At 52.6% G+C, this 22,840-nt stretch overlaps 1 protein-coding gene across 1 annotated transcript in view; it reads right to left on the reverse strand.

Annotated features, from left to right (window-relative positions):
• Window positions 1-205: 205 nt before the first annotated feature.
• Window positions 206-22,840, reverse strand: part of SH3PXD2B (SH3 and PX domains 2B) — a 101,088-nt gene continuing 78,453 nt past the window's right edge. Inside the window, exons 9-13 of the mRNA XM_026510971.4 lie at window positions 19,943-20,060; window positions 16,912-17,138; window positions 14,867-14,916; window positions 13,845-13,970; window positions 206-6,505 (exon numbers count right to left, since the gene is read on the reverse strand). Coding sequence (XP_026366756.1) covers window positions 4,961-6,505; window positions 13,845-13,970; window positions 14,867-14,916; window positions 16,912-17,138; window positions 19,943-20,060 — 2,066 coding nt within the window. The 3' untranslated portion in view covers window positions 206-4,960. The remainder of the gene's footprint in view (window positions 6,506-13,844; window positions 13,971-14,866; window positions 14,917-16,911; window positions 17,139-19,942; window positions 20,061-22,840) is intronic.

Below are 22,840 nucleotides of genomic sequence, written 5' to 3' on the forward strand. Positions count from 1 at the left end.
ACACAAGGACACTTTCCCGTAGTTTCTGGACACCGTAATTCAAAGAATCAAGATGCACTAGGACCCGGACGGAGGAGTCACCCCCTATTGTCCGAACAGCTCACCCAGGCTTCTGTTCTTCGATCCTCAAACTCAAGCCCCAAAGGCCAGGGCACAAAGCTATGCGCCTCTTCTTTAGCCAAATGAGATCCATAGACGCTGCATCTTCACAATGAGGCTTGAAACCAGTCAAGCATTTTTATTAAAAAAAAAGAAAGAACAAAAGAGAAAGTCTAATGGTATATAGTCTATACATGCTACAGCTAATTGTTCGCCGCCCCTCCCCTCACATTATATATCCTCATGTGTTTTTGTGTGTTAACAGGAAACAAAACCACCACCAGAATTTGTCAGTTTGCCAAGAGGGTTTGAGGAGCGCCGTGACAGTCAGGGATCTCCAGCGTCACTCTATGAGCAGACATGAGGTGGTGGGGCTGTCAGAGCCCCACTGTTCCTGAAGGGATGCACGAAATGGCCTAGTGACTCGGTGGTGATCAGAAGCAGGAAATGTGGGGACAGCTAAGGTGGCCGTGGTTTACCATCTCCCCTGTACGGGTGAAAGGGGCCTTATGAACAGTTACACGGGCACAGAGGCATAGACGGGCACACACGGGGATAAACTATGGACACCGTAGTTGCGTTAGAATTGCTTATTGCTGTAACAAGCCTGGTGGGGGGCACCTCCTTTTGTACGTTTACAGAAGGCCTGAAAGTGAAGGCTACTGGCTGTGGCACTGGGTTTGGCCTCTTCAAGGACAACAGAAGTTGAGTCACTTGTCCTGATTGGCGCTGAGAAGCCTACTTTGGAGTAGAGGGTAGAGACGGGAAGGAAAGAAGGAATGCTGACACATCATGAGGGTAGCACCAGAAACCAGACATCCCCCCACAGAGCTGGCCGTGAGTCTGCGGGAAGGGTCCTCAGCAGGTAGTTCGTGAGCAGGTGAAGACTGTGGAGCCTCTGGGTTTTAGCTCTGCAACTGCGGGATTGTCACAGGCTGTGGTCCGTCTAAAGGTCAGAACCTCAGTCAAGTTAGGAGCAATTTCTCCAGGCTAACAGAGGGCATCTTACACCCTCAGGCCTCAATGCGAGCCAAGTTCCCACTCCTCCAGGCCACCAAGTTTGACATTAGGTAATCTTTGGTCTATCGTACGGTATGGCTGGTTTGCACCAAAAGCTCTGGCAGAAGGGCCTGGACAACCAAAGGGGAGGGACAAGACTGCCAAGCATGGCTCAGGCTGTTATGTACCCACCACCACAGTCCGAAGAGAAGGGCGAGGCCTCCCAGGGAGCAGCCTGACCCAACCCTTAGAAACTGGGGCACAATGAAAAGACGGGAGCCAAGCCACAAATGTTCCTATTCTTGATGCCGAGTTACCAGCTATTTGAGGGCAGGAACAACTTCTTCTCTATCCAACTCAGGGCTTTGTACTTGATATAGGCTGTATACACACTAGACTGTCCATGCCTCAGCCTAAGGACCTTCCAAAACTTGGGGAGATTCGGCACCTGCCCTCTCCTGTGGCAAGTTTGGTGTCCTATACTCCACCTGGTGAAGAGATCCCCAGTGGGCTCAGCAATGTTCTAAGGCCAAGAACTTTGCCTGAGGAATTGGTGACGTGGGGAGGCCTTGTGGTAGAGGCTTAAAGTGACTATTGGAAACACGGTAAGGGCTCCAGCAATTCCTCGGTGAGGTAGGGCATTAAAAGTGGTTCATGACGGAGCCCAGCTCCCCCATCTCAGCCTGGGACAATGACGTAAACCCACCAAATGGCAGAGATTGTGAGTGAAACATTTTTGCGAAGGCCTATTTTGCCAAGTGGTGATCCTAAAACTCAGATTTTCCAAAGATGTAGCGGCACGGTGGTTTTTACATGCCCGCCTTTTGGGCTGGCATTTGGCCTGTGACCTACTGCCATGGGTGATCATGGGGTGAAGGGAGTAGTAACCTAAGTTAATGAGGGAGGGTCGCCTGCTTCCCTGGAAGTGCCCCGCACCTTCTGCTGCCGTTGGCAGAGGAAAAGTCACCCCTGGATTCAAGTCTCAGCATGGTCATGATTTGGATGAAACTGGGCATGTGACTTCACCCCGTGAACCTCAACTTTCTCCCCACAGCTCAGGCCTGATCCTATACACCTCACGGGGCTGTCGTGAGGGTTAAGTGAGAAGGGGAGCTGAAGCACCAGGAACCCGCCTGGAGCTCGGCAGGGGAGTCGTATCTGCGGTCTGGGACATTTTCTGTGGGCGGAGGCTCAGGGGAGTCTTGCACAGCCTCCATCAGTCGCTCACAGAATGGCAGCCCCGGGGCTGGACGCTGTAAAGCTAAGTGGTCAGGCAACGACAGCCAGGGAGAGCCACCAGCCACCAGCCCCTCCACTTCGGGTTGCCCATGCGAGTGCCCACCACTGTGGCACACGGAGCCCGAGAGAGGAGTCCTCAGGCCATAGATGTGTCCTGAGCAAAGAACGGTGAACAGAGAGGAATGTGGCTTCAGTACCTTCAGTTCACGTCAGAATAAAATAATAATAATAATAATGATAAAAAGCCAAGTTCTTTCATTTGCAGGAACACTTCTGCCCACAGAAAGGTGGAACCAGTCTATTCCCACCCAGCTGACCTTCAGGAGGAAGGAACGAGGCCAAAGATAAACCCTTTGTGTGGAAGCAGCAAACAAAAACCATGGTTCTCAGAGCCAGGCAGGGAGCCACATGGATCCTGGTCTACCCGGCGCCTAGCACGTGGTAGGCGCTCACAAAATGCTTGAAAAGGTCACAGAAAGCAGAGAGTGAATCAGAAAAAAAAAAAAAAAAAAAAAAAAGGCTGAGTTCTGTCTTCTGAAATGTAGTCAAATCCTGCATAACAGTTTCATAAAAGCTGTTTAAGCCAAAGAGGGTCAAAAACTCTGGAAAAACATGCTATGCGCTTCCTTCCGAGTGAGGGGACCTCGAAGACGTGGGTGGCCCTCTCCCAGCCTCCCTGCTTCCCCTGACTGCCATCCTCCCCCACGGTTCTGGGCACAGGGCCAAGGGGCAAGTGGGCATTGCCAGAAGCACCTCAGGGCTCTGCCCCCAAGATCCTCGGGGATGGGGTTCACAGACTGACCGAAGAAGGAATAAAGATGCTACTGTGAATCAGAGAACGCTCCTTTTCCTGTAGAAGCATCCAGGGTCCGTGTGGCCGTGGGGGGAGGGGAGAGCAGAAGAGCGCTGTCTGCACAGAAATCTTTGGCACTGCAGGCGGACAGTGGGTGTCCCTGGGAAAGCTGGCCCTGCGGTCCCCAAAGCATCCCAGCAGATGAACACTGAACTGGAGATCTCTGAGCCGGATCCCCATCGGCAGGGCAGGGTGGGATGAAGAGGGCTTCTGCCCTCTCACCCACCTCGCAGCCAGGTCCATGGGCAAGAACTCTGGGCTGGGAGCCACAAACCCTGGGTCCTGATTCTAATTCTGCCACGTCGCTGTGCCTCTGTGTGCCTCGGTGAACTGTATCTGTCCAAATGGAAGTGAGAGGACAGAGAGCGAGAGTGCACGCACAAAAAAGAAATAGAGAAAAGTACTCCACGAAAGCCAGAGAGGAGCGGGAAGCAGCGGCAGTCTGTCTGTGGCCACCCAGCTGCTGGTCCTTGAGACATCAGGGCCTGTCGAGGTTGGCATGGGAACCTCAGCTCCACAAGCTCTATCCCCCAGAGGGGGCACCCGCACAGCAGCAGGAACCAGGGCCCTGTGGCGACCGCCAGAGCTCTGGGCGTCCCCCCCACGCCCCACCCCAGAGGAGGAGCTGTGGAGGGTGCGGGGCAGCCTTTGGTGTAAGCTGCAGCGGGTCGGAGGGGTGCTGGGTGGGGGAGTAGCCACCAACGCCCCCTCAGCCACACCACAGGCAAGCCACGTGGCCACCTGCTTCCTCTTCCCTGCCTGGGTAGCTTCCTACTGGGGGAAGGGCCCAGGCATCAAAGTCAGGCCAGCTCGATTCAAGTCCTCTTTCCTCTTCTTCCTAGCTAGTGTGCCCTTGGGCACAGAGTCCGAGGTTCTTTGTCCATCAAATAGGTGTAATATCCCAAGAAAGGGCTGATGTGAGGGTTAAAACGGGAACGTCAAGTGCCAAGGACAGAGTCTGGCACCTATTAGCTACTGAGTAAAGGGGTGCTCACAAGGGGCAGGGATTGTGAATGGCTCCTTTCAAACAAACTTTGAGATTCTTGCTCTATGGAGACAAAAGGGAAATGGCCCAAGGTGGGGTGGAGATTCCCATTTAAAAAGCCCTACACAGGAAAGTGAAGCATGCTGGGGCTGGAAGCAGCCCTTTAGGATCTGTCGGGGTCCCAAGACAGAAGACGGGAGGCAGAATGGCTCAGTGGACCTTCAGGCCCACTCCCGGGGCAGCTGCATCTGGTTGAACCTGAGAGGCTCATGGGCCCAGAGCCTCGAGGAGGACATCTCTCTGGGACTGGCAATGGAGCCAACTGCCAGGGCATGGAATTCTTTCTGGTACCAAGCATTTTGGAAACGGAGTAAATGAAGTCCCTGGACTTTTAGAAACATGGAGAAGTTGGAGCCAGTTGTCACCGACTGGGTGTGGTGCCAACAATGAGACTGTTTCTGCAGTTTCCAGACAATGGGTTCTGATCTTGGAGGCCTTGGAGAGTCATGGTCCTGCTGCTAGGTGGCCTACAGAGGGTGGCAATGCCACTGGCCTTAAGGCAGGGATGCTGACTTGGAGAGGAAGCAGGGGCTGCGGCCTCCGAGCCTCCAGGGCATGCTGTGATGGGAGGGGCTCCTCTCCACCCGAGGGAGGGAAGAAACCACAGAACTCCAGAGTCTTCCTTCCTTTGAAGCTGCATGAAGGATGATAAATTAAGAGGCTTATTAAATATGTGGGTAGAGCCAGCAGGGGTGCACGGGACCTCCAGGCAGGGAAGGAGGCGGCTACGGCTTCTTTTTGAGATAGTTGGAAGGAATCCACCCTTCCCAGGAAGGGGCCCCGCTCAGGACCTGGCAGAACCACCAGCCGCTGCTGTTCTTTTCCCGGACCTCGAACACCGTCCCCTCCTGGAAGCTGCTGGTATCTCCGTCTCCTTCAAAGTTGGCCACCGCCACGTATAAAGAGTCCTTCGGGCCATCAGCGTTGGGGAAGGGGGCCGCCCCTACTTTCTCCCTGTTTTCTCCGATCTTGCCTACCATCCGTGGTCCTAGACCACCTTTGCCTCGCATGTCATCTTGGCCGCCTGAGGAGTTGGAAAGAAAAGGTTTGGCTTTAGGTGGGACCAGCAGGGCCCGGCCTGGGGCAGGAGCTGCCTTGCCTTCACTGGCTTCCCGCTGTGGCCCTCTGACCTCTGGGAGGGGCCTGGAGGATGAGGAGGTTTTCTTGGGGGGTGGTGGTCTCCGGGGCAGGACCACAGGTCTCTGCGGGGGAGCCTCTTGGAGAGGGGCGGGCACGCTCTTAGGCACAGGATCTGTGGTCTTGGCTGGCCTTGGAGGGGCTCTGCAGGACATCTCCTTTGGGCTGAGCCCTTCCTGTTTGCCCGTCCTGTCCTGGGAGTGGCCAGGCCCGTCACCTGGGAGGAAACTCCGGCTGAAGGCCACATCCTGGCCCACCGCAGCCTGGTGGCTGCTCTCTCCATCCAGTAAGGGCTTCTCTTGGGACTTGGCAGGCCTCAGCTTGCTCCTAAGGTTGCAGATGTCCACTTGATCTTCGCCCTGAGGTGGCTCTGTCCTGGGAGAAGGAGCTGGTTTGGGCCTAACCTGAGGTTTGGACTTCAGGAAGGGATTTTGGGGAATAACTTCCGGCTTCTCCTCTGGTGGGTCGGCTTTGGATTTGGCAATGGGTCGGAGGTTGGGCTTCTTCACCTCCTTGGCCAATACCTTGTGGCCACACTCCAGCCCCATCTCGTTTTTCAGCTGGAACAACTTGCTCTTGTCAGGTTTGGGCTCTGGTTTCCTGCTGTCCCGGGCCGGGGGGGTGTGTTTGGTCGGAATCATTGGCAAAATCATGCCCGGAGGTTTGGGTGAGGAGCCCCTGAGCTGCTCCATCCTCTGCCGTTCCCTCTCCTGCAGCTCCCCCTCCGACTTGATGATGGATTCTTTCCGGGGAGGGAGGCTGGGCTTCTCCTCCAGGTCGGGGCTTGAGATCTCTTCGTAGCCGGCACAGGAGGACATGTCGGAAGAGGCCTTCCTCAGGGCCTCCTTGCCACCCTTCCAGTCTTTGGACCACGGAATCCCGGAGTCCACGGCACCGTGTGGTGCATCCGGCAGGGGCCGGGAGGGGCCGATGGCCTCACTGCCCGTGTTGTTCTCCATGGCTGCTGCGTCCCCCAGATGGAGCTGGGTCACCTCGTTGGGCAAGGGAGCCAGAAAATTGGGTCTTGAGGCACTGCTGGTCTTCTTATACTTGTCAATGAAGGTTGCTGGGGCCCACCCTTCCTTATCTTCAATCTGAATGTACCACCAGCCACTCAAGTTCTTCTCGATCACCTGGAGAGGAGGAGAGAGGAGAGCACTTACTAGGTAAGGTCTCGGGGCCAGCTGACCAGAATAGTCTGGGAGCACCTACAGTCTAGAATCCTTCTAGAACCTAGAAGCCGAGATTTTTCACTCAGCAGATTCGCAGACCAGGGCTGGGGTGAACCATCTATGGAGACTTAACTGTGTATCAGAGACATCTTACGCGGGGGTAGGTTCTTGTCTAGTTCTGGATGTCCCCCAAAGCAATCCTGGGGACAGGGACTTGGGTACGGGTAATTAATCTGAAAGGTGATTTCAAGAAGCACAAACAAGGAAATGGGAAAAGAGCCAATTATGAGGTTATTGTTCTGGGCCACTGGGATTTAACTGGCCAGGGACCCTCCGAGACCGTGCAGACTCATCCCAACTGGGGGATGGGCACATTTACCTCTGGATTCCTAGTCCCTGGCCCCCTGGGGCATGAATCCCCCTGGCCTTTCCGGGCAGGAGCCCTCAGGCAGGTGGAGGAGATGGGAGGCTGTCAGATGCAAGGACCTGGGTGTAGCTGCCGGTCCACTCGGGTGGGTCGGGATGCAGGGCAGGCCACCGGCAGTGTCTGCTATTTCTCTGAAGAAGTACATGGCAAAATCCACACAACCAAAGCTAGCCTTGATCGTGGCTCTTTTGGTTGAGCGCCAGACAATGCAGTTGGCTGGTGTTTAGAGGCCACGAAGTATGAAAAATGCATACCCTTAAACACGGGACTCACACTCAGCTCGTGTTTAGATAGAGGGGAACCCCTGCTGACGAAGGCGAAAGAAACTTTCATCTTCTCTGCTTCTCCCTCTGGGATATACACCCATCGGATGGAATCACCCACGGAATTTAAAATCGTATGGTTCCCATCTCCTCTCTGTTCGGTACTGTATGGCTGAGTCGACTGAAAGCTGTGCCTGTTGCATGTTAGAGGCTGAACTGTGTCCCCTTCAAATTCATATGTTGAAGCCCTAACTCCCATATCTTAGAATGTGATTGTATGTGGAGATAGAACCTTTTAAGAGGTGATTAAATCACATTGAGGTCCTGTGGGTAGGCCCTGAGCTAACAAGACTGGTGTGCTTGTAAGAGGAGATTAGGACACACAGAACATACAGAATGAGGGACGACCACGTGGGAACACAGCAAGAACGCAGCTGTCTCTCAGCCAAGGTGAAAGGCCTCTCGAGACACCAAACCTGCTGACACTTTGATCTTGGACTCCCACCTGCAAAACTGTGAGGAAATAAATCTGTTGTTTAAACCACCCAGCCTGTGACATTGTGTGACGGCAGCCCCAGCAAACTAACACACTGCGATTCCCTGGCAGGCCCTGTGTGTAGGAGATCTGATGAATGGCTTGCAACCACGTTATGAGATGGGGATTATCGTCCCATTTTACAGATGCAGAACCGAGCCTCAGCGCAACTGAGGAACTGGCAGGGGGTCATGTGGAAAGTTAACGGTGGAGGCGCGAGTCAAAGGCAGGTCGGTGGGTTCCAGGGTCCGAGCCTTTACCATTACTCGACCATGCCTGGGCAAGGGGACCTGCCTCGGGAGGAGCCGTGCTTGAGGAGGGAAGGTGCTGGGGGCAGAGGGGGCCGTGGGTGAGGTCCTGCCACCGCCCCCCTCCGCCCAGCCCAGCTGGAGAGGAACAGCAGCCGCAGGCCGGGTGCAGGAGGCAGAGGCTGGGCTCTGGGCCCGCAGGCTGGGTTCTCGCTCTGCCTCCACCTTTTGCTGCCTGCATGGCCCTGCGTAAGCCGCATGCCTGAGATTCCACAGCCCCAGATGCGGAGGCTGGCGAGAACAGTAACACCCACTTGCAGGAATTTCATGATGACCACATAAGCTAATGCAGACAATAGCCCTCGATGGATGCTGAAAGGTAAATGTTCCCTATTATTAAATTACAGTGCAGCTCACTGACGGGGCAGGATGCATATGACGTGTCCCACTGGTAAATGCCAGCCTTTTACGTGATGGTGACCAGTGTCTCAAAAACACTCAGTAGTTCTGGTAACAAAGTGATTCTGGGCATACAAGTCACTGTCGACACGTCCATGAATTCAACAATTCTAAGTGCGTATGTGAGAAAATGAAAATAGGACAAAAATCACAGTGAAATATATGAAAGAGGGTTTGCAAAGCTTACACTCTATGCAAATACTACGGCAGAAGCTCTAAACACTTGTGTTCTTGATCACGATTTATGGGAGTTTTCATTTACTAGAGAGAAGCCAAGAACTATTATGAATAAAAGCAAATGCCAAATCACAAGAATGGAGAGGAAGGAAAAGAGCCTGGGCTTTAAAACCAGAGACACTTGGGTTCAAATTCCAGCTCCACCCCTCACTCGCTATAGAACCTGGGGCTATCGGCCTAACCTCTCTTTGTCTCAGGTACCTCTGTAAAATGGGCTGAAGATCTCAACCTCTCGGGACTTCTGTGAAGACAAGTTACCACGTAAGTATCGTACTAGAGGGTATCTATACCAGCACCACGATCATCATTCTCATCGACACGTGTTTTGAACATATACAGACCAGGTAGGGAACTAGGGTGGTCCCAGTAGTTCCACTGCTAGACCACGGTGGCTCCATTAATGAACTCTGCAGGCTAAGACGACATTGAAATGAACCAGGGAGCAAAAGTGGAAAGAGGAAACTATGAGCAAGTACAGAATTGCTCATGAAAAAAGAATACTTGGTAAAGCCAAACGCTGACATCATAGAACAATCCGCAGAGAAGTTTCAAGGTTCGGTTCAAAGAATGTTGGGTATATGAGCTCTTTATTGGATCAGCTTTAGCAAAGAGAGACAGGATAAAGCCAGAAATAAAAAAGGGGACTGGTGCTAGTTGAAGGGGGGATGGGGCCAGGAGGGAGGCTCCCAACGCCCGCAGAAAGCCCCAGGGACCCATGAGCTCTCTGCTGCACGCAGAGTCAGCCCTCGGCTTCAGTGCATTGTCCACGACACCCCGAGCTGCCCTTGGCTGATTTCAGAACATTCTGAGCCAGGGAGCGGTGGTGCCTATCGGCAAATGTTCAGATTGCCAGCATGCTTGGAACAATGGTGTGTGTTTGTACAAAATGCTGGAAACTCATTGTCTTAAAGGAGAAGGTGGTTTTATCGTGTTTTTCAGTGCTCTGAGAAGAAAAGAAGCACAAAAGTTTACACTATGTAAGTTGGACTTCTGGTTTCCACATGAGAGAGAGAGAGTGAATAGCAGCTTCCCCTTTATGCAACAAATCGAGGGAAATAAATGAATATAAAGCCCAGCTCAGAAGGAGGACGTGGGGTGGGGGAAAGGTAGTGGACCAGGAATTGTGAGGACTCACAGATAGACAGAAGCAGCAGAGGGAGGCTGTGGCCCAGGACTGCTGCAGGGGTGCCTGCTACAAAAGGTGGAGTAGGGCTGAAGCCCCCCACCCCCGGACTTCAAGGTGGTGGAACCCGGGTATAGGGAGGTGCAGGAGAAGGTGACAGGGAATTAACTGATATACCGTGGCAGAAGCAGCCAGGCTGGGTGACCTCTCACGCCCCTTATCTCACCCTTATAGGGCGGGCAGAATAAAGAAGGTAATTGCTCACAAGTGCATGCAGTGAATGCGAGAGCTTGGATCAGAGACACCCAGCACTGTTCAGTGGCTGGCTCAGAAGTCCCCCACCTGGCGCTGAAACCCACGGCAGGTGTCCAGCACCTTGGGTACACGTCCCAGCTGGGCTGTCTGACCGTCTGCTGCCTCGTCTTGCGCAGCCCAAGGTGAGTACTAACACCGTGAGAAGAACTGAAATGAACACCAAACACCATGGCAAAGGACATACAACTGAGAAAAGAGATAATGCACCATTATAATGGGACCTTAAAGTCAACATATTTAGTATCCTTAGAGAGGTACGGAAGGGCACCACGTTCATAAAAGAACAGGCTACGCTGGAACAAGAACAGGAGACCCAGAAGAGGAATCGGTAAGAGCTCTCGGACGTGGAAATCACAACAGCTGAGATGAAATCAGCGGTGAACTCAACTGTTAAGGAGCAAACGAGCCAGAAGCTGAAGCAGAATGCAGCATAAAGGCACAAAGATGGAACATGTGAAAGAAAAGTTAAGAGATGTGGAGAATAGGGCCAGAAGCTTGCACAGCTGTGTAATAATAACTGCCACGGGAGGAAAAAATAAAGAGAGTGGAGGGATGCAATATTTGCAAAAGGAAAAGTGGGGAATTCTCGGGGAAGATCTCCTGAGGCCTAGATCGAAAAGGCCCACCACGTGCTGAGCAGGGTAAAAATAAAGAAAGTCACACCGAGACACACTTCAGTGAAATTCCAGCATATTAAAGACAATGAGGAACTCCTGAGAGAATTGGAGAAATGGCAGATACCGAACACAAGAACGAGACTTAGGTAGGTAGCAGCTTCTGACTGGTAGTACCAGATGTGGAAGAGAACTCAGTGCTCTGTTCAAAGTGCTGAGGGAGGGGCGCCCAGGTGGCTCGGTCATTAAGCATCTGCCTTCGGCTCAGGGCGTGATCCCTGCGTTCTGGGATCGAGCCCCACATCGAGCTCCTCCGCTGGGAGCCTGCTTCCTCCTCTCCCACTCCCCCTGCTTGTGTTCCCTCTCTCGCTGGCTCTTTCTCTCTCTCTCCGTCAAATAAATAAATAAAATCTTTAAAAATAAATAAAAACAAAAAAAACAAAAAACACAAAAAACAAACCGCTGAGGGAAGAGGACTTTCAATTTGGAAGACAAAACCCAAACAGTCACTGAAGAAAGAGGGGAAAACCACATGATGGTTTTCCATGATGTCAAGAAAGCAGTACAGGGGCACTTGGGTGGCCCAGTCAGTTAAGCATCTGCCTCTTGATCAGGTCATGATCCCAGCGCCCTGGGATCGAGGCCCACATCGGGCTCCCTGCTCAGCGGGGAGTCTGTGTCTCCCTCTCCCTCTGTCCCTCCCCTCTATTTGTGCTCTCTCACTCTCTCTCTCAAATAAATAAAATCTTAAAAAAAAAAAAAAAAGCAAGCATGTACAGAAGTGAAGGACTACCCTCAGCTAAAGGCTGAGACATATGGCCCCAGAGAAGCCATACAGGGCAGGGAAGGGAAACCAGCGTGAATCAGGGGAGGCTTCCCAGAGGAAGCAAGGATTTGAAGAATGAGCTGGATTTTGAGATGCCAAGTTCAGTTCAAAAAATGACCGGGCGTGCCTTCTATGAGAAGGCAGGTGGGGCGCTGGGAGGTGGATTAAAGCAAGGTCATCCCTGGCAGAGAAAGTAAGAGAGCTGGGGAAGGGCCAGCTTGACCAGCGGGGATCGCAGAAAAGCAGCAGGCACAGGCTTTGTTTGGAGGAAAACCCTGGAGGTGAAAAGATGTTGGAGAGAAGGGACATGTTTCACGTGAGAATTGGATGTGTAAGTTTCACGGCAGCAAAATGGGGTCACTGGGCATCGAATGATCTTGTAGCACAGGCAAGATGCCTTGTGAGTCCTCCCTGAAGATCTCAAGTTGGGAAGGTCAGAATTGGGGGGAAAAAGGGCAGGAGAAACAGGTAAGAAGCCTTTTAGAACTCTGTGGGCATTTCTGCTTGCCCCTCAGACTGTCGACACAGACTGGGATTTGCATTTTATAAAAATTAGTTTGAGAACTTTATTTAGCTCAAGCTCTTTAAACCTCCCCGAAGACAGCCCTCCTTGAATGGACTGAAAGACACTTGGCTTGACGCCGACAAGCTTCTGGAGAGGCTGGGCTGAATCACTGGTGCTGAGGCCCAGGACACACCTTTAGGAAGCCACCTTCTGCAGAGCTGACTGGGCAGCTGCCCCAGGGCGAGGGGAAAGAGGCGGGAGGTGTCAGGGCTGGAGGGAAAGCAGTGGGGGCTTTGCAGATCTTTTAGAGAGTGACTGAAGACCCGCAGGGCATACCACACTTACGCCCGATGCCACAGTCATCCATTTACTCCTACTTCCTTCAATCGTCCCCACATTCGCTCCTACAGCAACGGCTTACTGAGCCCCCACTGTGGACCAGCCCCGATGCCGGGTCGCTCCTACAGCAACGGCTTACTGAGCCCCCACTGTGGACCAGCCCCGATGCCGGGTCGCTCCTACAGCAACGGCTTACTGAGCCCCCACTGTGGACCAGCCCCGATGCCGGGGCTATGGGTAAGAATGAAGAAGACACTCCCTGGCCGCCTGAATGGTAAGCAGGAGGCTAGTGGGGAGACAGATTTTCATCGGTTCAACAACATTTCTTGCAAACCTACCCCGTGCCAAGCACCGTGCCAGCTGTAAGGATCCAGGAGTGAAAAACAGATATGGTCTCTACTACCCTCCTGAAGTTCCCAAATGCCCAGCAGGCCCATAACAATGGGGTGCTAACAGCCCTGGTTCAAATCTGGAGACAGACAGGGGTCCAAATCCTGGCTCTGTCACATTTTAGCTGTGTGATTTTAGACAGCACCTTTCTTCGTGAGCCAAAGCTTCCTCATCTGAAAAACGGGGACTGTGAAGGGTCCTGCCTTGCAAGAGTAAAGGGTTAGGAGAGACACTGAAGGGGAAGTGCTGAGTTCAGTGCCTGGCACCTAACTGCTCCACCATTACTTACAGGCTCTCCGGGAAACATCGGAAACAGCCTCAAGCTCTAACTCTACGAGGAAAGAAAGGAAATGGAAGGAGAGAAAGGGTTTATGTTGGCCTTTGTGCAGAAACGGAGCAGACATGCAAAGGAGTAGGAAGAAAAGGAGAGAGAGGCAAGAAGGGAAGTAGGTGGTGATAAAAACAGAATACAAGGCAGTCACAAAAGATCCCATAGTGTATGATTCCACTTACATGAAATGTCCCAAACAGACAAAGCTATAGAGACAGAAAGCAGATTAGTGATTGCCTAGGGCTGGCGGCAGGGGAGGGATTGAGGGGAGACAGGGAGTGACAGTAAATGTGTACAGGGTTTCTTTTTCGGGTGATGAAAATGTTCTAACACTGAATGTGGTGATGGTTGCACAACTCTGTAAATATACTAGAAACCATTGGATTGTATAATTTAAACCAGTGAATTGTACGGTGTGAATTATAATTCAGTAAAGCTGTCACAAAGAAGGGCAAGAAGGAAGGGGGGGAGGAACGAAGGAAGGAAGGAAGGAAGGAAGGAAGGAAGGAAGGAAGGAAGGAAGGGAAAAAAGAAAGAAAAGAAAAGAAAGTGAAGACAAGAAAGCAAAGAAAAAAGGAAAAAAGAAAGAGAGAGAAGTAGGAGGTGAGAGGAGAGAAATGAGAGAAGCAGGAGATGGTACCATCGCACAAGAATCACAAGTAGGGAAAAGGACACCAGGTCCACTCACCTCGACCTTCAGACCCGCCTGGAAGCTGATGCCATCAGGGATGGTTGTCTGGAATTCGGCAATGGTGTAATACTCTTCCTCCACTTGGGGTGGAATGGGAGGCTTGGGCAGGTTGAGACCTCGAGGCTGGCACAATTAAACACAGCGCTAAATCCAGGGTAAATCCGTTACCATTGGCTGAAGGGGGGAGGCGCTAAGGGACTGGGGCACACAATCACCCTCGAGGGGTGCTGCTGGACCCATTTGGATTCTAAGCGACAAAACAGAAGACCGCTCAGATCCTTATCTCCTAGATGCGTCACTGGGCCATCAGCTTCAGAGCAAGGAGAAACATTGGACATTTACCTACGATCAGGAAAATCTGGGACAGGACAATAGTCTCTGAACTCAACAGGCAGCGAGAGTTGGGGAAAGAACACAGATTTGCAGGTCAGACCCATCGGGGCTGGAAATACTGCTTATGTGTGCTGTGCGCCTTCGGGCAAATCACTTCCCTTCTGGAGCCTCAGTTTCATCTCCTGTAGAATGGGGATCTACCTGGTGGGTCACTGCAAGCATTCACTAAGTTAATGTCATGAAGCTGCACATTGCACGGCACCCAACTGGTGCTCAATAAATGGCAGAAGGCTCATTTTTCATAGTATTGGTTAGAAAGGTACCTGAAGAATGAAAAACAGAGTTTGACAGTAAATTACCAGAATGGCATCACAAACAATATTTGTGCCTCATCCCAGCTTTGGTTTCAAGTTAACCTTCTCTGAGAAGACTGATGGAAGATAAAACAAAGTGGGCTCGGGAGGCAGAGAGTATGTCGGAGACGTAACTGTCCCAAAGCCATAGGTAGCTTGCTTCCCCCCAGGGACCCTAGGCTTTGCCCCGTTGCTGGGACCAGCACTCCTACAGCCTGCTTCCCGAGGCAGCTGTGTGGAGAGGAAAGACAGCGTTTCTGGAAAGGGCAAGGTGGGTGTGAGGGGCCCACTTCAGGTCAGGGGCTGGCTTCCCGGCAGCACCGGTCCACTTACTATGGTCATATCCCGGCGAGGAGGCGGTCTCTGCCTCATCTTGGGTGATCCTATAAAGAGACGAGATCTTATGGTGCACACGTGCGGAATGCTACAGACGCGATTCCTGAGGGGGAGCCCAGGAAAGATCTGTTCTGTCCTGCTCGGGATCCAGCATCACGCTCCGGGCAGGTATTAGTGAGCTGCTGAGACTCTTCTCGTGGGAAGGAACAGCCTGACCGGGAAGGGGCTGCTCAGACTTGGCTCGGGACCCTCAGGACTGCCCATGTGCTGGAGCGACGTGAAGCTTTCCACAGAGGCCGGAAAGGGTGGGCTTCAGTAGAACACGGGGGTTGGCTTGCCACCAGTCATCTGACTCTGACCCACAGGCCCCATAGGTAGAAGGGGGATAATGTTGGCCTCCCAGGAGCAGTGGCGGAGATGAAAGTCAACGGTACGTACCAGGCGCTTGGCACCTGGAGGGCGTGCAGTATTGAACAATACATAAACAGAACCAAACAAACTCGGACTGCTGACATCAGGGGTTTTTGCTCTGGAATTGGGTTGCCCTCGCTCTGGGTCTCAGGGTCAAGAGGATGACTACAGGGGTCCGGGCTCCTGGTTCAAGGCAGAGTGAGTGTCACCCCCTGAGCTGGCTCAGCTCTAGTTTGGCAGCTGGGATGTGGAGAGGACTGCTAATTTCTTAAATACCCATCTCCTCTGTCTTCTGTTGGAATTCAACAGCAATAGAGTTTTAGCCAGATACTTAGCGGCTACATAAAGACTGCATTTCTCAGACTCCCTTGCAGCTAGGTATTGCCCTGTGACTTAGTTCTGGCCAGTGGGACATGACAGAGGGCAAAGTGTGTAGCTTCCAGGTCAAGTCCTCTACTTTCCCCCACCTTCTTCATTGGCTGGACGAGTGGGGTGCCATCTTGGACCAGAAAGATGAGGGCAACACAAGACAGATACCATGTAACAAGACCCCTGACTCATGAAGCTGCCACAGGAGCTCTGGACACAGAGCTGGACCACTTCAGGAGAAAGAAACAAACATCTAAATGTATTTGTGCCCCTGTTATTGGGGGTGTATGTGTGGCGGGGGAGGGGGAGTATCTTTGCTTGAGCATCCAAATGTATGTCCTCATGAAGACGTGGGGTTTCAGACTCTCATTGGCGCTAGCGTTAATGGGAATCCTCCTGGGCTCTTGTCCATGATAGAACCACAGAAAGCAGGGGCTAGCCAGAACCCCCCCTCCCCCTCACGGCATATCAATGTTTTCTTCTGAGAAATCAGCTGGGCAGAGGATTGAGAAATTCTTGAGTTTCAAGAATTCACTGACTTCTAGAAGTTTGCTGAACCACTATAAATAGTTGGTGAAGCCTAGCCAGGGGGAGGGCAGGGGACTTTCCCAGCAGTCGGCTTCCTCTCCCCCCTCCCCCCGCAGCCAGGACAGGGCCGTGTGCCCGAGGCTGGGGTCCGGTGCAGGTCGCAGACAATAATAAGGAGCCTACTCTTAGGTGTGTTGGGAACATTAAACAGAAACATATACATGGGAGGCTTTGTAAAGGAAGATGGATAAAGAACTGTGGTTAGAGAAAACTCAACACAAGGTCAACTTCTGGCTCAGAAATGAGGCCACCCGGAGAGGGCACAGGAGCCTGGAGTCAGGTGGGCCTGGGTTCAGGTCCCAGCCCCACCATTTACTAGCTGGGTGGCCCTGGACAAACCACCTTATGTCTCTGGGTCCTAATCTGTAAAACAGAAGTAATTTAGACCCTCAAAAGCTGTTACAAGGAGCTAATGAGACTAATTATAAGATTCCTGGGACACAGTACGGCTTGAGAAACAGCAGCTCTCGTAATCACCGTGAGATGGTAGAAAAAGCATGGTCTAGAATAAGCTACCTAGGATTTCTGTGCCTGTTTTCCTGTCTACAGGATGTGGGGCAGCAGGGCTGTTGTGAGGATGAGGGACATGTGAGAAGCTCTGAGCAAGGAGCCTGGCACACAGTAGGCACGCAGCCCCCCAGAGCTTGATGGGGTTGGGGGGGGCGGTCACTCACTCTGCTTGATGTCGCTGTCGGGCGCCGGGCGGCCTTCAAAGCGGCCGTCCCTCTGGTTGTTGGGCAGCTCCCTGTCCCGGCCCACTGAGCTCTGCTGCCGGGAAACTCCGTCCAGGTCGAGGACGCCGGTGTGGGCGGACGAGCCGGGGCCCGGCTTCGGGGGTAAGGGCTCCCCACTGCTCTTCTTCAGGTAGGAGGCTGGGGCCCAGCCCTCTTTGCCCTGGTACCTGGGAGGAGGAAGGATGCTGGACAGGCTGCTCAGCCAGGCCCCTGGGAAGAGGCTGTGCTTCAAGTCCCAGATGGCAGGAACGACAGGCCAGAGGCTGGCACACCCTTTGTTCCCCTCAACTTGGCATTTGAGGCCTTTCCAACCCGGCCTCTGTTGGCCTCCCCAGCCTTATCTCTCCATGTCCTTCCCATCCCATAAGGCTTGCAGTCTCCCAAATACGCCACCATCTTTCGCTACCCCAGCCTCTGCTCTCGGAAACCCTGTGTCAGGAAAGCCCCTTCCCACTCTCCTCCCTGCTCTTCTTTCCCAGCTCTGCTTAATTAATGTCATTTCCTTTCTCAAGCCTTTCCTGAGCCTCACAGAGAAGAGCCTCCCTCCACAGTGCCCCACTGTCTCCCTCCCACGCCACCACCCCAGCACCTATGACACACGGTGACACTTGGCTATGGCGGTTCTGTCTCCCCAGTGAGAACACAGCGCCTGGGGTAGAGATGGCACTTGATGGATCTCTGTGTGGCGAGAGCCTTGGGGCGAGTGAACTGAATGAAGAAATAAAAGGACAAGCGGACAAAGTGCCCATGGGCCTGGCAAAGGCGAGCAGCCACAAAACACCTGCTACGCTCACTGTCCTGTTACCGTCATCGCAGCAATGACAAGGATGACGATGATAACTGGCACTTAGTGGGTACCTCCTGTGTGCCAGTCTGTCCTAACCACTTTACGGCTGTGGAGACATTTCATCCATCCAACCGTGGGAGGCGGCAGAAATGGATTCAGACCTAGGCAGCAGGTACCAGTCTAGTCTGTGCTCCGATCCTCTGTGCGTTGCTGCCTCTTCCCAGCGGCCCCAGCTTCCGGCACAAAGCCTGGCACGGGCAGGGTGGGCTCCGGTCACACTGGTTAACACGTAGATTAAATGTGTTCCCTTCAGAGGGGAACGAAGCCAGTCGGGCTGGATCCAGGGCTTGCTAAGAATTAGCTGGTGGTCCCTGAACTGCAGTGACAGAGACCCTGACAGACAGCTCACTGAATTCCAAAGGGACTCAATGAGTGAGACGATGACTTAATTCTCTGCACAATGGAGTTCAGTTTAACAGCACGACCAGAGCGGTCAATCTGGACCAGAAGAGTGCTGGAGCCCGCTCGCACCAGCTCGAGAGTGAACTGTGTCCCTCTCTTCCAAACCCCACAGTTACTGACACTGCATGGGTGGCTTGAAATCACCCAATGGGAGTTTTTACACTATGGAAATTGGCAAACACCACAACTCAAGGGCAATCTCCCTTGGAGAACTGGATGTTAACTGTTTACGAGCACCCCGCTGGTCTGGCCCACAGAACAGGTGCCACCCTTTTGGGAACAGTTGAATAGACCTTCGTGACTAGAGATGACATACAGCAAGGCCAAATCTCTTGTCAGGAATCACTTTAAGAACTAAATGGCACTGTGTTTCAGTGCCATTTATAAAAGGTCTTTTATAACCAGAGGCCAATTTCTAGGAGAGAGAAATCTGCAGAATTTGATGTATTTCAATCTTAAAATACCCTCTGAGAGGGAGTAAATCTTGTCCTCACTGGAAAACAGCATGCTACATCCGATCCAGGCCCTCGGTATGAGACAGCTGACTGCGGTCACGAAGCCATAAGCAGAGCAACACGTGCAGAGGTGAGTGGCTCTGGGGTGAGAAAGGTACAAGTTTAAATCCCGGCTCTGTCTCTTTCCAGCTTCAGTGGAACCTTCAGATGGTGGCATGCCTCGCTGATGTCCTACAGTAACCTCATGAGGGACCCAATGAAGCCACTCCTGAATTCTAGAGCCACTAAATTTTGGGATAATTTGTTATGTCGCTTATACCATCTATACATATGTTAGGTGTCACTGTCCCCACTCCTGCTTCACAGTCCCCTCTCTCAGAAAGTCTTCCTGAACCCTGGGCTGAGGAGTTTCTCTTCGGTGCTCCTGATACCAACACATCACCACCCTGCCCCGTAACTAAGCCTGACTTCTGTGCCTCTGCTGTGAAGGACTGTGTCACAAAGCCATGAACTCCCAGAATAGGGCTTGGCCGGGAACACATTCTTGGTGTGTGTGTGTGTGTGTGTGTGTGTGTCGAGTGAATGAACAAAGTGCCACAAGCTTGGCCCCCTATGAGTGACCCTAATGCCCTGCCTCACATCGCTGCACAGACACCAGGTCCCAGGGACCTCAGGCTTCTTTCCTTGCCCTAGTTTCTTGTGGCCACAGCCTGCCTACTAGGGTAACCAGGGAGGGGTGCCCAGGACCTTCATTACCAAAACTAGGAAAATGCCGGGCAGGCCAGAATGAGTTGGCCACCCCACATACTCCTGGGGAGCTGATTCATCACGCAGGTGAAAGAGCTGTGACAGAGAGCTTGAAAGCCAGTCTCCTGCTTTTACTACTGGACTCTGCGAGATGAGGGCACATGATCAGCTCGAGGACGAGTTACAGTCCCTGTGCTGTTATGCGTTGTACTGGTCTCAGAGCAGGGCTGGGGTGGGAAATCACCCACATAGGCCAGCCCGGCTTCTCCTTACGAGAGACATGTGGAGGTGGAAAGCAGTCTTGCTCAACGGGGTTCCTGCCATCCGTGTGTTTGGAGGTTTTGCTTATTATGGATTTTTAGAGAAGGATCTGGGTAGGGAGGGAGGCCAAAGGGCACCGAGGGGAAGAATCCTTCTGTGGCTCAGATGAAAACCTTACCCCATCCATGTGCAATCACTTACAGACCTCTGGGCACCCAGAGACCACGTGACCTGAAGCCCACCCAGCTGCAGCTGGTACCTGATCTTCCACCAGCCTTCCAGGTTTTTCTGGATGACCTCCACCACGGCCCCTCTCTCTAGATTCATCTCATCCTGGTCGCGAGCTGTGTACGGGTAGATGACTGTGTACTTCTCCTCTGCGGGAACAAAGGGATGCGGGGTTAACTCAAGGCCAGTGACAGTCCTGGGATGCTGATGGCCAAGGCTGTGATCCATGAGATGCCCTTGCCCATCAGAGGGAAGGATTTCTTCCAAATATTTCTGGGGACCCTCTAGGCCCTCATTTAGCTCTGGATGACCCTGTGCAAGCAGGAACAGGATGCAGGACAAAGGTCAGGTCCCAATCCCTCTGAAATCCCTGTGTCACACATTCTTCCTCACCTTCCTAAAAGTTGTGCTTCAAGGTCACCTTCATTGACCTTGTTTTATGTAGTATTCAGACCCATGGCATCCCCAGCCCCCTTACCCAGGTTTATTATTTCCCCCATACCAGGAACTGCCTTCTAACACAGCACATAATTTACTTATTTATCGTGTTTTGTGTCTGTGTTCCTTGCCAGAATACAAACACCATGAGGGTAGGGAGCTGTGTCTGTCTCGTTCATTCCTCTGTCTCTAGCACTTGGCATTTAGTAAATTAGTCAATGTTTAGTAAATGAAGGGCCTGGTGGGAGCCACCTTGCTCATGCCAGAGGGGGTTAACCCATCTGTGGCTCCTCTACAGCTCCTGCTGGTAGAGGGGTCAGGGATGAGCTGATTTCTGGCAGCAGATTGTTTCAGGCTGAAATCACTATCAAAGAGGTGACAGCTAGCAATTTCCTTCCTTCCTCCCTCCCTCCCTTCCTTTTTTCTTTAAAATTTTAAAAAGATTTTATTTATTTGAGAAAGAATGAGTGAGAAAGAAAGAGAGAGAGAGAGAGAATGAGCAGGGGGAGGGAGTAGCAGACTCCCTGCTGAGTAGGGAGCCTGACGTGGGACTCGATCCCAGGACTCTGGGATCATGACCTGAGCGGAAGGCGGACGCTTAACCCACTGAGCCACACAGGTGCCCCAACTTTCTTGTTTAATTTTTAAAGCAATTTTTGTTACCTAGCTAGTAACAGCTTCATTTTTCATTAATTAGTTTCAAGCTCCTGGATCCAACCATGCCTGAAGCTTCAATTTTATTTTTTATTTTTATTTTATTTATTTTATTTTTTATTCGACAGAGATAGAGACAGCCAGCGAGAGAGGGAACACAAGCAGGGGGAGTGGGAGAGGAAGAAGCAGGCTCATAGTGGAAGAGCCTGATGTGGGGCTCGATCCCATAACGCCGGGATCACGCCCTGAGCCGAAGGCAGACGCTTAACCGCTGTGCCACCCAGGCGCCCCCAATTTTATTTTTAATGTTTTGGTTTGTTTAAATTGAGATATAATTACGTTTAACACTATCTTAGTTCTAAGTGTGCCACATCATGATTTTATGTATAAACACACACACATATGGTAAAATCACTGCCTGCTTTAATTTTCATTAACGTAACTGGGGTGCCTTCCACCTCACTCTCCGTGGCTCCCCACTCTTTCCCCTCAAAGCCACGGGACCACTGCTCAGGCTCCGCTGGGAGACTGCTCATTGTCACACTCTGGCAGGGCCTTCCAGAGAACAAGAGAAGAGCTTCCGGGCTCCACACTGTCAGCAGTGACTGCTGAGACAGACGGATGAGTGTCCCAGGGGACCCTGGTGAGGAGAGGAAAGGGCCTTCCTGTTTTGGTTACATTCCGGCCCCCAGGGAGTGACTGAGCCAGCTGTGGGCTGGTGTTGATGGCCAGTGTGTTGGGGCCGACTCTCTCTCTTTGGGAAAACACCACAGGCTGTCTGTGGCCTGCCCAGCTGGTGTCGGGGGAGGCGGCAGCCACACAGGGAGGTTATTTATTGATTGATCTAGCCCACTGACCTGCTCTGTGGGGCTGAGCTGACTCGAGTTACACAGATCCTGTGCATGGCGAAGTCAGCTGTTCCCCTCACTCATGCTGGCTGCACGGTGGGGTGTGGGCGCTGCGAGGGGTGCAGGGGGGTCATTCAAGCCCACAGATGCATGGAAGTTCTATTTGGTTGGGTGAGAAGGGGTGCTGCCTGGGTCCTAGATGAAATGCAGTCAGTCCTGTGGGTCCTGGACTCCCGTGGGGCCCCGTCCTTCAGCTAAATCACACAGGGAGAGTCTCCGGCACCCAGAGGCTCTCCCTGGGCTCCATGAAACACTCAGCGATGCCTAACAAAGCCTAAGGTGGAGGCCACGCAGACTGCTGGCGGGTGCCTGCTTCGTATCCGTCCGCTCAGCCTCTGCTGGTGCTACCAGCCTCCATCCACACGGCGTGGGTGAGGCTGACCTCACCACTGCCTGGGGGGAGGGGGGTGCATGACCCTGCCCTGCCAAAGTGCTGTATTCGCCTGCCCACTGTGATGGGTTCGGGGACAGCATGTGACCCAAGCGGGTCACTCAGCCCCAGTCCTAGGACTTGTGTTGAAGGAGAAGCTCTTCCTTGGGTGGGTATCCCTGAAAAGCACCCGGAATTGCTGTCACGAGAAAATGGTGTCAGCAAGGCAGACAGCAGAGCAGAGGTGGGGAGAGTGAGTCCTAGGTCCCGACAACATTTTCAAGCCCCCGGATCCAGCCAAGCTTGAAGCCGGTTCTTCCCCAGACTTTTCAGTGAGGAGCTAGTACACTTCCCTTCTTGCTTAAGACAGTTTGACGTGGGTTTCTTTTTCCCGTATAATGTGTCTGATGAAAGACAGGTCACTGGCTCAGCATTAGAGAGGCCCCGGGCATTATTTTTTCACCTGGGAAACTTTAGAGCCCCGGGCCGAGAAACACTGCCCCGACCTACATGCCAACACACACAGGGTACAGACAAGGTCACCGTTTCTCACATGCAA

The sequence above is a fragment of the Ursus arctos genome, unplaced genomic scaffold (assembly GCF_023065955.2).
Source record: "Ursus arctos isolate Adak ecotype North America unplaced genomic scaffold, UrsArc2.0 scaffold_15, whole genome shotgun sequence".
Classification (NCBI taxonomy): domain Eukaryota; kingdom Metazoa; phylum Chordata; class Mammalia; order Carnivora; family Ursidae; genus Ursus; species Ursus arctos.